This window comes from Astatotilapia calliptera, chromosome 6, assembly GCF_900246225.1.
Source record: "Astatotilapia calliptera chromosome 6, fAstCal1.2, whole genome shotgun sequence".
Lineage (NCBI taxonomy): Eukaryota > Metazoa > Chordata > Actinopteri > Cichliformes > Cichlidae > Astatotilapia > Astatotilapia calliptera.
In genome coordinates, this window is record NC_039307.1 from 9,705,501 (window position 1) to 9,723,483 (window position 17,983).

The window sequence follows — 17,983 nt, forward strand, 5'->3', positions numbered from 1 at the left end:
GTTTATATTCATAGTTCCACTCACATTTTCTCTGATTTCTCTGATGTTTATCAGTCAGTACTCAGTTCGGATACAAATATTTACAGTAGGTGACTCTAACCAAAGCCTCAGAATTGCATTTCATATCTGACAGTCTGTGAAAATATAAATAACACCACTCAGAGTAACAGTGTTTGCTGAAAACCCTCTTCTGTGTGACCAACTGTCAGTAATATTTAGAATAGTGAGCAACACAGCACCCAGGAAAAACTCCAGTACTGAAGATTATTTTGAAAATCCTTTATTTTTACAGGTTTCTTACTGAGAGCTTTATACCTGTGAGAATGTTCTAGTGGAATAGGAGAGCTTTATGAGAGCTTTATAGGCTTTATGCTTTAATGTGAGACTGTTTCTGTATAAAAATCCAATTTTAAATTTAGAGTTTTGATATGTAACAAAAGAGATATAAGGATGGAGCCCTGTGGCACATTTTAGTGACTGAAAGAGAGCCAAACATTGGAGACTAAGTCCAACCAAACATGAAACCATTTAATGCAGTGTGTTAATCTGTGTCCAAGCTGCGCCACTGTAACTAGATCAGGTTATATGCAGACGCCGAGCTTCACCATGCTGCATCACATACTCCACCCAGAAAACAGTGGGATTCATTTGCGTCACTGTCTGGTCATGCATCGCTCCTCCCTGAGCCCAGTTCTGTTGGAGGTTTCTTTCTCTTAATAGGGAGCTTTTCTGTCACCAAAGTGCTTGCTCATAGGGGATCATATGATTGTTGGGGTTTTCTCTGTTTCCTTTGTATTATAGGGGGTTTATATTGTAGGGTCTTTACCTTACAATATAAAGTGCCTTGAGGCAACTGTTGTTGTAATTTGGCGGTATATATAAATAACATATATTTGTATCATTATGTACAGCTACTTTAAATACCATATTCATTCAGTCTTTGAATTCAACTCTAATTGACCTTTCCTTCAAGCTATCAAGGTGTCTACTATAGCCCACTTCTTCAAGACTAATGTGATACAAAGTGTGATGTACTGATGTCCCTGAGTTGCAGTGTTGTGGTACAGAGTGAGGGCCCAGAGGTGAACGAACAGTCCTCTTTTACTACCAACAGTGGGACAAACTGAGTGAGAGTACACTGCTGGGATGTGGACTGAGTATCTGTCAAATATCAGTGCTAACGCTAATGTCAGGACCGCACACTGTTCAGTGTATTTATGCTGGAGAGCTAGTTACCTAGCACTGTTGCAATGAGCTAAAATGGTCATTCACTCTGGTTTTTGCTGCTGCTCCTCATGAGTGCAAAAGACCAACAGACCATCACGCACCAGCAGGTGGAGACACAGACTTAAGGACTGATCTGTGGCTGCTGCTGTTCATGAGGTGGGCAAATATTAACATTTATGGACTCAGGCTGTTAATTAGAATAAATAGAAAAAACATTGAAGCAACTTCATGATATTGTTTAAGTAAATCTGAATCTCACCTGCACAATAATGTGATGTAGATTTTTCAGCACATTTTTTATATGTTTAATATGTTAAATGAGAACAAGTTAGATGTCCCCAAGCCTCATTTTTCACCCCTCTGATACAAATATTTGTCTTCAAATGTTTCATAAATTCTTATAGGCCCGTCTCTTTGCTACCACAGTTCTCTTCTATACTGGAAAAGATATTTTACAATAGAATGTATCACTTTCCCACAAAAAACAATGTACTGTATGAACAGCAGTGTGGATTTAGACCCAAAAGAACCACAACACATGCCTTAATGGAATTTAAAGATACAGTAACAACTGCAACTGAAAACAAAGAATATGCTATCTGGAGTTTTTTAGATTAAAAAAAAAGCATTTGATAAAGTCAGTCACAACATTTTACTTAATAAACTTTGCACATATGGGGTCAGAGGGGTGGCATTATCATGGGTTAACAGTTCCCTTAAAAACCAGAAACTATTTATATAAACAAATAAATGCCATAAAATCAAAATTGAAACCTGTTGTATGTGGGGTTCCCCAAAGATAAGTTCTGTACATTATTGTATATTAATGACATATATGTGCAATTTCAAAGTCTTTGAAAATAATATTATTTGCAGATGATGCAAATTTACTGTACTGTGGAAGTAACTTGGAACAACTTCTGAATGAACTAGAAAACTAATAAATAATATGAAGACTTGGTTTGACTATAATAAATTAACATTGGACATGAGTAAAACAAAATTCATGATATTTGGGAATTGTGCATATTCTACAAATAGTAAAGTGACAATAAATAACTTTGAATGAGACAGAGTATCTGGGGGGGGGGAAATCCGTGGTGTGATAATACATCACAAACTATCCTAGATTCACTTATATTAAAGGCAAAATATCAACGTCTCTTGCAATTCTCTACAAGGTTAAGGATCTCATAAATCAAAAATCATTATATACACATTATATGTATTGTTCTATTATACTCCCGTACATGCTATATTGTGTGTGGAAGTGTAGGGAAACACCTGTAAAACACACACCCATCCAATATACGTTCTGCAAAAAAGAGTGATAAGAACACCTGTACAGATGAAGTTAAGAAAAGTACAAAAATACACACATTTGTTTAGAAGCAATAAATTGCATGAATATAGACTTCATCCTCTCAGTGATTGAGCTGTCTCATTGTTTTCTATTGAAGTCTTCTCCTTATTTTTATAGATTAAGGCAAGAGTAAGTTAAAACATTCATTAAGGTATTTTGCACATAGATATAACTCCATATGAAGCAATGTCAAACATAACTGGTAATTAGTTACATTTACTTCTTCGAAATAAACTATTCTATCTATCTTACAGTGTTTATCATCCATCTGTTTTAGTCTATAACTATAATTTCTTCTACCTAATCCTATACACTGTACATAAGGTGTGCTTGCTGGCAAACAACCTGTCAATCACATCTCGTTTGCCAATGAGTCTAAAGCATCTCTCAGTTTCTCAGCCAGATCCGCTTCTTGTTCATGAAACCAACTCTCTAAATATCAAGATGAATAAGGTGAAAACAATTAGCTGAAATCTCTTAATGAGACTTCAACAACCAGTGGGTGATGTTACAGCATCTCCATCCATCTATACCTCATCCTGGCAATGACTAGTGGTGCCTAAACTCTTCAGTTATTTTTTATAGTCAAGATTTATTTGGTTAAATGCGAACACTGAAAAAACAAAAATGAAAACAGGATTTCATGATGTCTGCAGCTTTAATAATAAGGACAAAAAGTTACTTCTGCCAGTGCAGCACTTGGGTGTTCTTTTCACCATGCATGTCAGAGGAGACCTGAGGGGTACTACAGAGAAAGTTCAGCAAAGCCAGACTTTCTTTGACTCGACAAAACCTAAAAACTCAGCCAGAGACAATAATCGGTATCTCAGTATTGTGTTTTTTTTTTACTTTCTGTATTAACTTAGGCTTTCTGCTTCATCATCAGCACAGTTGCTGCTGCTGCCCATCTTCTTTCTGCAGTGTAGGACACATGTCAACACTTGGATTTAATAAACCGCTTGCTTCAGCAGAGAATTGTCCCCATAAAACGTACTGTAAATACAAGATTAGGTATTTAAAAAAAATGCTCTTCCACATTATTTTAAATGAAACTGAACATAATAAGCTGCCAACAAGATCATTATGGTAACACAAGTTACAATTTTAGCTCAGCCAGGTAAAAGGAGACCAACCTTCATGACACTGAAAACTCTGACTTTAAGCTCAACATTTAAGCTCAACATAGTTAATTAATGAATTAATCTCCCTCTGAAATGAGCCCAGGTCTGCTGGGTAACTAGATAACATCCGGCTTTTATGTCAGCTGTAATAGCAAGACTGAGAATGTATTACATATTTATTCATATTTATATAGCGATATTTCCAACACCAATATTCAGAATGATTGACTGTCATGTTTTATTAAATCAAGTCCATATAGTAATAAAAAAGAAGAAATAATGAATTTTTAATATTTTAGGATATATATATATATATATATATATATATATATATATATATATATATATATATATATATATATATATATATATATATATATATATATGTTTTATTTTGTACTATTGCTAAACTTAAAACTGAACCCTTTGTGTTTCAGTCCTTGAGACTCCTGTTTGCATGTGAGTACCAGGTCACTGTGTTTCTTCCAGAGTGGGGATCATCTTAGGATGTGGGGACTGTGTATATCCTCCATGTCATGGTCTTTGGTTTTGAATTTTTATTCCCGAGTTTTATTCTCTGCCTGGGTTTGTTCCAGTTGAGGTCTTAAATTATTCTTAGTTTATTTTGTTCTTTTTTTGAGCTGTAATACTTTTTTGTAAACTTTGAGTTCTGAACCTTTTGTACTGGTTTAGATCATGTATTGTTCTCGTGTTAGTTTTGAATTCTGGGATTTTATTAAGCTCCATTTAATGTTTTAAAGTTGTTGGTCGTGTGTTTAGATCCCTCAGCTTCTTTTGTATCAGGGTTTACAGGTGTCTTTTGGGTTTTTTAAGATTTTTTTTTTTTAATGTGTCATATCAGGGGTGTCGAACTCCAGGCCTTGAGGGCCGGTGTCCTGCAGGTTTTAGATATCACCCTGGGTCAACTCACCAGAATCACATGATTAGTTCATTACCAGACTTCTGGAGAACTTCAAGACATGTTGAGGAGGTAATTTAGCCATTTAAATCAGCTGTGTTGGATCAAGTACACACCTAAAACCTGCAGCACACTGGCCCTCGAGGCCTGGAGTTTGACACCTGTGTGTTATATGTTAGTTCTGCTTCCTGTCTGTGCCTTCCTCGCTTCCCTGATTGTCTTTACTTGCCTTAATTAAGTTCAGCTGTGCTTTGTTGGCCATCTGTCTCCTGCTGTGTAGTCATCTCTTTGTGTGTATGTATTTCCTCCATTGGTGTGTTGCTGTTTCCCTTTTTGATTGTGAATATTTTGCGTCTGTGTTTTTTTTTTTTTCCCATTTGGACACATTTTAGATATGCCTCCTCCATCCTGTGTTTGGGTCCTCATCCATCCCCCATACTGATTCTGGCACATACGAAATGAAATAACAAAACACTGGGTTAAAAAATGAGGGAAAACAATAGGTGCACAAAAAAGGGAAGGCTTAAGATACAAGCTATGCAAATCAACCATCTAGGGCTGATTATTTGAGCTTAAAGTAACTTTGTATGTTTCTGTTTCTGAGATCCCAAAAGGTACACGTTTAGCACTTAATCCACTGTGACCAGTTTCATTCTATATCTGTCTTTTATATCTGCATAATGATGATGATGATTACAGAAAGTTACTTTTGAGTTCAATTCTCCTCGAGAACATTTGCTCGCTCTTGGTTATTATCAGTTGGTAATAAATGCAGATATTAGAAATATAATGTGCAGTATAGCTAGATTCAAAAAGTCCCATATACCATAAAACTAAAATGTTAAGCACTTTATTGTCTGAGAGTGTGGTCATGCTGCTTCTGCTCACCAAGACATTTAATGGTTCTGTATTAAATTGATTGATTTAACTAGTGAGTCAGATATTTAACCTGTTTTGTTATTCAGTCTCTGGGTTTCAGCTTCACTGGGGTCATTTATTTCACCTCATTCCACAGGGTCTGCAATGTGTCTGCATGCTTCAGCTCCACGCCCAACCACATGTACACAACCCTCCAACACTCATTTGGTGATGGCCCAACCCCAAATAACTTCCATTCTGGTCTGACAGACCAATGGCACCCCGTCCCCGGAGCACATGGGAGGAGAAAGTAAGCGCGAGGGTGCGACAGAGGGAAAGTACGAGGATGAGACCGAACATGCCAGAGTCTGCATAAATGATCCGAGAGTCAAGAGGAGGCTCTGAATCAGCTGAGAGTTTTGCGCGGACCTGGTTCTGATGTGGTCCAGTAGGAAGAGGCTCATCAGGCTCTACAGGAGATTTTCAAACAGTCCTCACGACTTCATTCCTGGTTTTGAGTCTGTATATTTTGGAATAATCAGGATAAACTCTCAGAAGAAAGGTGAGTGTGTGTGTGCCTGCCTGCCTGGCTGGCTGCTTGAGCTCTGACAGAAGACCTCAAAAAAGTGTCTCCCCCCACGTCACTTGGTGACATGCTCTGATTCATCAACACATAAGTACGACTGTCCTCATCAAGTCGACTGAGAGAGAGAGATGAGAGTGAATAATTCAAAATACCTGAGCGTCTGATGCCTTAACACACATTTACCAGATGTTTGAGCTGAAAGCAGAGGCATCCATTCATCATTAGTGGCGTTCTAAGTTTGGAGGCAGTGGTGATTTCCACGCACATGTCAGTGGTTTAATTTTGTCTGAAGGGATGCAAAGCGGAGACTTAAAGTGAATGATGAGAGCACTAATGGAGAGACAAAGGCTGCTTCATGAGACAAGAGAGGTAAACGCAGAATAAGCTTATTTTTAAAGTGAAGCTATACTAGTGTTTCAGATCTGTGAGAGTGACTCTTTCTTGTTTGCTTCTTTTCCCCACAGATGTCATGAAGCGGAGGGATTCAGTCAGATAACCTGAGATCATAAAAGACTCCTCATCATCATAAATTTTGCCAATTCTGAGGCCCTAAAGAAGTTCTGTCTTGAATATTTCACTGTACACTTCCTGGACTGTCATGGATTCCCACAGCGGTCCCTATCTCAACCATAAGGCTCTCTGCTCACCTCTGGGTGCAGCCCGGCTATGTCAGTTAGCTTTGGGCTGTGCTGTGATCGCGATGGTGACCCACACTGCTGGCTACAGTGGCTCACACGGCGTGTTCTGCATGGCGGCATGGTGTTTTTGCTTCGCCATGTCAGTGCTGGTGTTCTTCCTGGATGCAACTCGTCTCTACAGCTACCTGCCCGTATCCTGGGACAACCTCACAGTCACGTGTGCTGCCTTTGCAACGCTCATGTAAGTCACAGAGTCAACCTTTGAACTGGAAGTTACATTTTGACCACCTTTCACTCGTCATACCAGTTTTTTCACATGCAGCAAATTAATATCCACCCAACAAAAATACCCAAATACATCTAACGGATGAATTATTGCATAAAAAGAAACAAACATTATCTTCTGAGTCCTTTTAAATGAAGAAACAATAAAAATATATGCACACCATGATCTAACGTCTCCCACTGGCAAATTCTCGCAAGAATTAATTAATTAAATCTGCTATTTAATCAACGGTGGAAAAAAATGACAATTAATAATGTAAAACTGCTGCTCAGTGATGAACAGCAGATGATTATCATTCGACTACAGTTTTCTCCAGCTTTAAGAAATATTTTTGCACTTTCCATTGCACTTTTTTTTACAGTTAGCAACTGTTGCTTATCACCGTCAGTGTTTTCCAGCATCAGGCGGTTAAAAGACGATTTTGATAAATCTTCTATATGCTCTGCACTCACTTTTTGCACAGGCAAGGTTGGCACTGAGCTGCTAAATATTTGTGTACATAGGTGAAAAGATGCCTTTTTTCTAAAAACTACATTACTTAGCAGGCAGATCTGAAATGTGAGTTAAATACTGGACTCAATTCATCAAGTGTCCCTCCAGATAAATGCTTCTGTTGCTATACTGGATGTGCTAAATGAATAAACGCAGCAAATATTCACCACATCAAGTTTATGGAAAATGAACAGGACTTATATACAATGTTTCTACTCAGCTGAGCAGTCAGAGCATTTCCTACAAGTGTCATTCACCCACTGACACCCAAACACTCATTTATACCATGTTTTTATCTAACGTCTAATCGCTTTCTAACACACTCACACACACACGCACTGATAAGGAGTCAGGGATCTGACTCTACCACCTATTGTGCATTGTGTTTAAAAAAGCACAAACAAAGAAACCTACATAGTTTTGACTAGATAAAAAATATTGCAGTTTGAGATCTTATAACCTGGTCTTTACTGCTAAACACACTTGGATCAGGTGTTGTTAAATTGTGAGACTTTAGGGATATTTGAACTGTTCTTGATTACAGCCATCTTTAAAGCCAGACTGGTTTTAGGACTGACTTCCTGTGTAAACACACCTCTAATCAACTCTTACCTATGTGGCTGAAAGAGTCACAGCTTTAACAGAGGTAGAACATTAACCTTTCATTGCAATACTGGGCACATAATCACACTACTGTCACTGTGTGAGGTTTTTTTTACGGGACTTTTGATCCTCTACAGGATCCATACAGGATCAAAATTATACATACAGGCTGAAAAATCTGCATATATCTTTACTAATATTTGGTTAAATGTCCCTTAGCAAGCTGTACCTTGGCCAGACCTTTGCAAAGTGATGATACGAATAAATAACTTGTACATGGGTACAGTTGTTTGAAGTGATGATCTTAGAATCTGCAATTGTTTAGAAATAGCTCCAAGAGACTTTCGAAAACAGCATTTTGCAAATTTGTTGCAGTCAGAAACTTGTTTCCAGTTATACCAAAGCAGTTATAATGGGAAGGTTAAGGGTCAGCCTCACTCATAATTTAATGCCATAACTTAGAAAATAAAACAAAGGTTCCTGCTGACCTATTAAAGACTGCACAGTGTATATTTTATATAGTGTATCTTATGAGACGTTACAGACATAGTTGTAAATGTAACTCTGGTTTTCTCAGATTTAATAAACTCATATAGCTTTTCTTTCCTTCTTCTGCAGGTATGTGACGGCCTCTGTTGTTTACCCTCTGTTCTTTGTGCAATCCGAGTGCCCTTACGCTGGCTGTGATGTCAGAAATTTCCGCATTGCCGTCACCGTCTGCTCCATCCTGGGGACTCTGGCCTACGGGGCGGAAGTGGCCTTGTGCAGAGCAAGACCTGGCCAGATTGTGACGGGTTATATGGCCACAGTGTCCGGCCTTCTCAAAGTTGTTCAGGGCTTTGTAGCCTGCATCATCTTTGGTGCACTGGCCAACCGGAGTCAGTATTCCCAGTATGCAGGCACAATCTACTGTGTTGTTGTCTATGCTTTCTGTTTTGCTCTCACAGCACTGGTGATCATAATGACTGTATGCAAGCGGACCAAGGCTGTGTGCTGCATGCCCTTTGACCGCTTTGTGGTAGTGTGCACCCTCCTCGAAGTACTGCTCTACCTGAGTGCATCAGTGGTGTGGCCAGTGTTCTGCTTTGACACAAAATACGGCTCCCCATGGAGACCGTCGTCCTGTCCACAGGGGAAGTGTCCGTGGGACAGCAAGGTTGTGGTGGCCGTGTTTTCCTTCGTCAACTTTGGACTGTATTTGGCTGACCTGATCTATTCCCAGAGGATAAGATTCGTCTCCTCACATAGGCCCAGTAACTCGCGGGCCTAGCAATCCTTATTTGGCATTGGTTTAAGTTATTTATTTGCCTCAGTTTATGATTTTTAATATTTAAAACTATAGAAAAGGTAAATTTGTAATGCACAAGTTTCCCAACCCAGGTGCTGCACTTACTCTGCTGCTGAGACATCATGAATTTGAACTGAAAGCACTCTTGTGGAATTTCACTGCCACACCCTACCATGGCAAAACTGACCCCTTCTTTCTTAGGAGCCAGCCTTACCCAGACAGTCTGGACCCAGTGTATGTCCTGCCGAATCCTCAAAATACAAGACACTCCCACTATTCTTGACCTGTGACACAACACACACTTCCTTTCTACTTGTATTTTTGGTCAAATAATACATAAAAGTCTTGAATATAAATAGCAAACCTGGTTTTGGCATCCATGGCATCCCTGTCATCTGCGAACCCCACACCAACAATCTACGGACTCAGGCTGCCAAAAATAAACACGAGCCGTCTGCACTCATAGTAAAGCCATGACACAGCATTTATAAGAGGCTGGTGTCTTTAAAGCCTCTCTATGAAATGCTTTCCTCAGTCTATGCAGATGAGGAGAAAATTATCAGCCGCCCTGTAAGATTTAAAGTTTTTGTCAAAATTTTCCCAAGCGCCTTTTTTAACAGAGCAGGGGATTTTCCGCATAGCTTTTCTAAACAAACTAGTTTTCTTAAGAAAGCGTAGATTATTTCTGTTTGCACCCAATAACGAAATTATTTCAGAAAATAACAAAGAATTACCAAAATCAATTTACACAGAGTATTAAAGCCTCAGCAGTGTTTGAGCTGTTGCTTGAGAAAGCATCATGCCAAAAGCCAAAAGAAATCAGTTTAGACTTGAGAAAAAGAATCGCCGATGCAAAGCATGGCATGACTATACAAAGTTATTACAGCATTTCAAGAACTGGAGAGAGAGGTATCGTGAAGAAGGTCAAAGAGAGCCACAGAGAACAGAACAAGCAATACTCTGGAAAGAAAATGTGATGTGATGTAAAGATCCCAGAAACACTGCCAAGACACTATCGAATGACTTAGCCAATTCTGGATGCTATTGCAGTCACTAGGACTCAGCACCCCTGGACTGTGAGATTGCAGAAGAGCTCCACTTCTGCAAAAGAAACACCTTCTAGCCAGACTGAAGTACGCTAATGACAACCTGGAGAAACACTGGAGGCGCATCCTTTGGTCAGCTGACACAAAACTAGGGCCACAGACAGACACAGCTTATGTTTGGAGAAAGACTTGGAGAAGACCGTCCCCACAGTGAAACATGCTGCTGGGCGTATTATCCTATGTAGCTGCCTCCGTTTATCTTAAACTGGGAATCTCTACGCACCAAGGGACACTATGAGCATGGTCAGGGTGGCCAAGAAGTGTTTATACAGTCTCACTGATTAATCACATGTAACTCAATATGTGTGCTTATTTTGCTTTTTCTTGTGTTCTGTCACATATGTACACATTGTTATGTTACATATATTGTTATGATGGTGGATGCTCATGTTAAACATAGCCAGGATTCAAATAATGAGGTCAAAGTATGTAAAAAGCCAAGTTTCAGACATCTTTTTTCTACTCTTGGGTCTGAATGATGTCATAGAGAGTGTATATGAATATTATGGCCATCTTGGGCACAGAGCTCTGGCTTCAAATGAACTGTTTGTAAGGGGTAGCTAAGCCCCCAGTATATGGTAAGCTGTGAATAATGCAAAGTTACTCTAGTTAATATTATGGAGATGGAAATGAACATAATAGATCCTGTTTAACTGATAGTTAAAAGGGTTGTACTATCCTTATTAAAAATGACCTGTGTGATAATCCTTGTAAACCGTATTGAGACACTATGTGATTTTACATTCAAATAAACTCAGATTTGTTGATTTAAAGTTTCTGTAATAACGTATCTTCCCATGAGTGAACTAATTAGTGAATCTTTGATTGGTGATCTCTGATATTTGTAGAGATCAAAACAATAATGATAACACCGATTATTGTCCTTGCTTTTGTTTTTGTATGGAAACTTGATTTAAAATGAGCTCTAATGTTGCCCTGCACACCATCTTTGATAACATCCCGGTGCTGTGTTTAAGGCTTGTGCTGCCACCAAGTGTCAAAATAAATAATGAATTCAGCGCACTATATTATATAAAATATGTTTACATGTGTTTCACCACACATGTAATAGTCTCTACGTACATTCCATTTCTCTGAACAGAAAAAAATGTCAAACCTTTGAGCTAAACTTCAGTGAGTTTTGTTCAGATTTTACATTCACCTCTGGAGTCTGCAGACATGAAGCCAAATGACCTGCATCATGCTGCCGCTGCCACACGACTGAGGTGGTGAAACACAACCTGTGTAATGATGGGTGGAAGTTTGTCAGTGTGAGGCTTAAATTATCTCCAACACAGGACTGCTTGTCTATGTTCACAATGTGCCATCTCCTGTATGAGCCTCTTTCCTTTTCCTTTCCTTTCTTTAACGTCTTTCTAATGTGCAAATTCAGGATGACATCAGTCATTTTGATCGTATGACCCATCAGATCTCCAGAAACACTCTTCAGGCTTTGGTTGTAGATCATTAAATTGCTAGACGGTCTGATTTTTACCCCCTGTGCACCTTCAGGGGGTAAAAAGGCGCAAAGACGGGTCTTTCTCTGTCTGTGGTGCTAGCATTTACAGGGATAAAACACAAGAAGAGATCTGATCCGCTCAGCCTCTCTTTGTTCTCCTCCATTAAGATTTCTCTCTCCTCCACATTTTCACACTCCCTCCCTGGATTTATTTCTCACACATCATACCAGTTACCTCCTCCTCCTCTTTGCTTTGGTCACCTCAGTGAATCTCATCTCTTTAATCCAGGATCAATGTAGTGCCCTGTCACATCTGTGAGTGCTATGGATGTATTATAATAAGTCCTCGGGAAGCTGCTGTGGCACAGCATACGTCTCGCAAAAACTGTTCTTGCTGCTCAGCAGCAAATCCGCCACCAGTTGGCTGCTCTCATCTCCAAATCTGTCTAAGACAGCAGAAAACGTCACTGTGCGACTTGGAGATTTGCTATTTTCAACATTGTGCCAATTTATGGAAATTAGTAAGTAAATACAAGTAAATAAGATATACCAGATTATCTGAAGAGGGTTTATCTAAACTGCTGGGCTTTGTAGCAAAAAATAACTTTGTATTGTTAAAGTAATATTTTTATGTTGTGTCTGTTGCTCTGAAAGCATTTAGATCCTCTTATATATTCTGCTCAATTATTTCTGTTAGCTAGCTCTCTGGAGGTACTGCTTGATCCGTGTGTACTCTTCTCTGGGGTTATATTTCCAGAGTGAGATGTAACATCAGTTGAATATGACAGAGCCCAGAGAAAGCTACGACTGAAAATGATGGACACTGTCACCACAGAGCAATCTGCAGCTCAGTCGAGGCCTGCATTCTGCCCGCTCCTCCGCAGACCTCCATTCAGCAGCTGTTCCATGTTTGGCACTCATTTTTCCTCTCTATCCCAAGGGCCTCTGTCTTAAACATAGCAGTGGATGAAGTCGCCTGACAGAGATGGGATGCGGCAGGTGTCCATCATAACTGTCCCCTCCTCACCTTCCTGCTGGGGGCACATGGAGCGACGGCTGGCTCACTGTTGTCACTAATCTCTGATGGCACATGTTGTTGGTGTCAGATTCCCCCTGCGGATCTCAGCTCTCGTTTTGCCAAATGTTGGGTGGAACAATGCTGAAGTCTTGATTTTTGGTCCCAGTAGATCTCAGTCTGCTACTGCATGCAAAACAGTGTGGGAGCTTAGTATGAAAGCAACGGCATGGTACTTAACAGACACATCCAGCATTATGTAATCAGCTTCAATATTGATTGCATATGTTGCTAGGCTACTGAACTGCATGCCATCACAGTGTGTGGTGTTGAACCTATATTGTGAAAATCCGATGTGTTTACTGAATTGTGTTTTGTTTGCCTGAATGAAATGACAGAATAGAATGTAAATAAAACAGAATGCAATGATTTGCAAATCTCATAGACCCATATTTCATTCACAATAGAACACAGAAATAATATTTCTAATAAAAAAAAAAACGGAATATTTAATCTGAGAAAATGCACCATTTTAAGAAAAATATCTCATTTTGAATTTGATGGCAGCAACATGTGGATTGGGAAGGACCATTTTTACTACTGTGTAGCATCGATTCTTCTTTAAATAACAGTCTGGAAACTGAGGAGGACAGTCGCTGAATTTTTGGGAGGAGAATGTTGTAACGCTTGCCTCAAGGCGCTTTATATTGTAAGGTAAAGACCCTCACATAATACAGAGAAAACTCCAACAATCAGACAAATCACTATGAGCAAGCACTTGGCAACAGTGGGAAGGCAAAACTCCCTTTTAACCAGAATAAACCTCCAGCAGGCTCAAGGAGGGGCGGCCATCTACTGCAACGGGTTGGGGATGAGGGGAGGGAAACAGGATGATGCTGTGGAGAAGAGCCAGAGAATAATAATAACTAATGATTAAATAGGTTACCGAGTAGCATGTAAGCACATAGTGATCAGGGGGAAAACTCAATGCATCATGGGAAGCCCCCAGCAGCCTAGCCCTATTGCAGTGTAACTAAGTGAGGAATCAGGGTCACCTGATCCAACCCTAACTATATGCTTTAGCAAAGAGTAAAGTTTGAAGCCTGATCTCAAAAGTAGAAAGCATGTCTGTTTTCTGAATCCAAATTGGAAGTTGGTTTCACAGAAGAGGGGCCTGAAAGCTGCATACCATTCTACTTTTAAATACCCTAGGATGGCAGCATATGTTTCTCTAAAACCTTTCAGCTTGCATTGTGCTTTTCCAGATGTACAGACTGACAATACCAAACAAGCACCCCCGCATTTCTACCTCTATAAAATGCAAGTGTGATGTAAACGTTTGAACTGAGCGTTGATGAAAACTGGTGAGCAAAAGACAAATATTTTCTGGTGACCTTTAGTTTGCTCTCCTCAGACCTCTCATGGCTTTATCCACACCACACGAGAGCTATAGTCAAGCGGTAATATCATCCTGGTAAGCGAAATACAGGTACCAAGGATAGAGACACAGAAGGAGTATATTATTGAGGCTTCTCTCCCACAGATTCTTCTGGGATTTACAGTCTGATTTGTTCCTGAGATTTTGAGATGTGCTGTGGGAAATCCTTTATTAGTTTTGGGTTTGACATTCAAATGAAAGCTGACATTACACTGGATGCCTTAACTTCCCTGCTGCCATTTCCTTTGTATTCTGTCTTTGCCGCTTATTCTTGTCTCAGACTGCAGGAGGGTGATGTATGGCAACACTTGGGAAAGATTTCTGTCTGTCTGTGATATTAAATATGCACATCTCCCCTCACTCACCAAAGCTACTTTTCTCTCTCTCGTTCTCACATCGTGAAGAACACAAGCACGAATACACACCTCGGGCCCCTAATCACTGCAAGCAACAATTTGTTGTGAACGCTTCACCTAGATCTGCTTTCTGCTGTTGCTGAAAAGAGAGAGAGAGAAAAAAAGATTTGTGCTCTACGGGTATTTTTAATAAATCTCTCGGGGTTTTGTCAAAAAAAAAAGAAAGACAGAATGAGTGTTGTCACGCCTCAGCACACATACCGAGTCTGAGTGATAGATAGAGCAGAGGCAGGCAGTGGTAAATTGACTTTGTCTGTCTGTCAGACTGAGAGGCAGCGTCGTGGGGATATATCTCTGTAAATTTCAGCTAGTTTCAGATTAGGTTCATGGAACAGATTTGTGGGCAATTAGCTTATTCTGCAACCAACAAGACGAAGAACACTGACACTTTGTATCATCAGAAGGGAATATTTTTCCCTAATTCCCAACAATTTTCCCTTTTCTTCTGAATATAAATGCATACAAATGCAGAGACAATCTTCTTCTCAATCCTTCTGCAGAAGGAAAAAGTGTCTGTGTTGTTTTAGGGATATTTAACAAGCTTGAGGAAGAATGCACATTTTGCAGTTGCACACAAAAAATTAATTCTTTTCATTCAAATATGCTCAAATTTTATTGTTTAGGTAAGGAGAGTGTTTTATCAGGGGAGACATGGTGGTGGGTTTGAATGTACTGGTCTCCTGAGGGCTTTATGGCATTCGCATGTTCTGCCTGTGTAGATTGTCTCCGGGTACTTCAGCATCCTCCAACAGGTAGGTGTGGATGTGAAGAGTGTGTGGTTGTCTTACTTACTAAATACAAATACAATGGTAACTAGTTCAGGTTGTATCCCTCCTCTCACCTTGGAACAGCTTGGAAAGGCTTCTGTGACCCTTTGGCAATCGAAAATCTTTCTGACCTAAAGTAACTGATCTAAATCTGAATTTTCATTTTCTGGATGATTGGCCAAATGGTTTCTAGGCCTTTGTGAGTGTGGATGGATGGATGGATGGATGGATGGACTTTTGAGAGGACTCAAACGTTAATCACCCTTCAAGGCTTTTTGGAGGTAATCCTTGCTGACCTCAACATATGATATACTGATATGTAGAACCATCAGCTGCTCAATCCTGGGTCTATAATACACAATGTCAACCAAATGATGGGCATACTCAAATAATGTTGAGGTGAAAATTAGTATCATGGATCACAGTGATGATGGGTTTCTAAAATGTATTTATTTTTTATCTTGCATATTGTGTTGTAAACAAAATCTGGAAACGTTTTTGAGTTGCTCCTACAGAGATGTTCAAACATAAATACAATAATCTTAGAATTTATTTTGAGTCATCCACAGTGATTTCCTCACTTCTATGAAGGTTGACCAATATTAACACAGAGTGCACAGATTTCGCAGCACTCTGTTCTTCTTCCTCTGCTGACAAGTTTTATACACATGCCGATTTAATTTTCCAGCAGGACTTAACACCTGCTGACAGTGCCACACAGACTGCCAAAGCTACTACAAAATGTTTGCTAACCATGTTATTACTGTGGTTGACCGACCAGCCAAATCATCAGACCTGAACCCCACGAGGAATCTGGGGAATATTGCCAAAAGGAAGACGACAAACACCCGACGCAAAAAGAAAGTGAAGGCTGCTATCAAAGCACCCTGGGGTCTATTAACACCTCACCATGGATTACCTCCATGCCACACTCCACTGATGCAGTGATTCATGTTAAAGGAGCGCAGAGTAAAGAAACGAACATACTTTTCAGGAGTTGGACATTTGTTTTATGATCCTCTGCACAACATTTATTGCCATATCTATAAAAACTTTACACTTTAAGTATGTTTTTAGTATTTATAATCATTAATAATCAGTATTTAGAATTTTACCCCTTTAAATGAGTAATATTTTATTATGTATTTCACTATTTTCTCACCTACACTAGTGCTAAGATTGACCTGATACTGAAAATTTAAAGACGTCAGGCAGAAATTCTCCACAGTCTCTATTTATCCCACATTTTCAGTCTAAACAGGTAGAGGAACACTGTGTGTTTCATCACTTGCCACACTGGTGGGTTTAGTACTTTTCATAAAAATACACAAAAGTACTGATATTTATAGAGGTTTGTCTTTGTACTTCAGAAGTCATCACCTCATTTTTGTGATTCTGTGCTGCAGACAGCAAATCTTCTACAAGATTGACGTTTTGATCAAATGCACGGAAAGCATGAGTCATCAAAACATTGCGGGTTACCAGAATTGGCTTGAGATATTTTAGGGAGCTGAATATGAATAGACGATTGTTATTCTAACAGGAGACTGCGGACCAGTTCTTTTTTTTCTTTCCCCTTAGAGTTGACAGAATTTGAAATAAAGCAGAACTGAATAGCACATACGCTAATGAGCTATGGAGTATGAATACAGTTTGGCTGCCTATCCCTTGGTATTTCACCAGCACATATTCTCAGAATTAGCCAAGAACTTGTCCTGTAACTGTCAGTTTAATGTTAAAATCTCCCCTCTCCACATTTTAAAAGGTTCAACCCTCTTCTTGTCTATCATGCCTGTCTGTTCTTTTCATGTTTCCCATTCCATACCAGCCTAAATTTACACACTACGGGAAGAAGTGATATGTCTTCTTCACGGGACCACATTCCATTTATTTTCTCACAGGAATGCACACTGAGGGATTGCTTATGCTCCTGTCTATATATAAAGCAGAATGCAAGGCTGAGCTCTGAAAGCGCCAGCTGTTCAGATACTCAGAGTCCTCAGTGATATATGCTTGGCTAAAACTGAGATGAGCCCAGATTTAACTAATAATTCAAGTAATATCAGAGTCTTTGTACCAAAATGTATATCCAAAGTATTGGCAAACAGAGCACTAAAACAAAGAAACAAGAAAAATAATCTTTATTTATATTGATAGGTTATAGGTTAGGGTTTCGTAGATCTTAGACATTTTTTACTCTGTCATCAGGAGTTAAAATGTAATCTGTAATGTATCTATCTATCCTACTAACTTTCTTCATGTCACGGTCCACGTGGCAGACTGTGGGGATGTGGAGGAAAATAGGACCCAAAATGCAGCACTCTTTGATGAAGGCAGTGCGTTTATTTACAGCGATGTAACAATCCAAACAACAATAAATCCCCAGTGCAATCCCGACTCC

At 39.4% G+C, this 17,983-nt stretch overlaps 1 protein-coding gene across 2 annotated transcripts; it reads left to right on the forward strand.

Moving 5' to 3' along the window:
• Positions 1–5,661: 5,661 nt before the first annotated feature.
• On the forward strand, positions 5,662–11,254 carry LOC113023227 (myeloid-associated differentiation marker-like protein 2). Of its 2 annotated transcripts, none has more exons than XM_026169253.1 (3): positions 5,662–6,443; positions 6,539–6,953; positions 8,712–11,254. In XM_026169253.1, exons 2-3 carry the CDS (start codon positions 6,673–6,675, stop codon positions 9,361–9,363), a joined length of 933 nt encoding a protein of 310 aa, XP_026025038.1. In that variant the 5' UTR covers positions 5,662–6,443; positions 6,539–6,672; the 3' UTR covers positions 9,364–11,254. The 2 variants fall into 2 exon arrangements, with proteins under 2 accessions (XP_026025038.1, XP_026025039.1); XM_026169254.1 differs by having other exon boundaries at positions 5,662–6,050.
• Positions 11,255–17,983: the final 6,729 nt, after the last annotated feature.

What these genes read in the sequence shown, in the direction of transcription:
- LOC113023227 (XM_026169253.1), top strand. Translation starts at nt 6,673, where the DNA reads ATGGATTCCCACAGCGGTCCCTATCTCAACCATAAGGCTCTCTGCTCA. An exon ending in GCTGCCTTTGCAACGCTCAT is followed by an intron (nt 6,954 to 8,711) that starts GTAAGTCACAGA and finishes CTTCTTCTGCAG; the next exon opens with GTATGTGACGGCCTCTGTTG.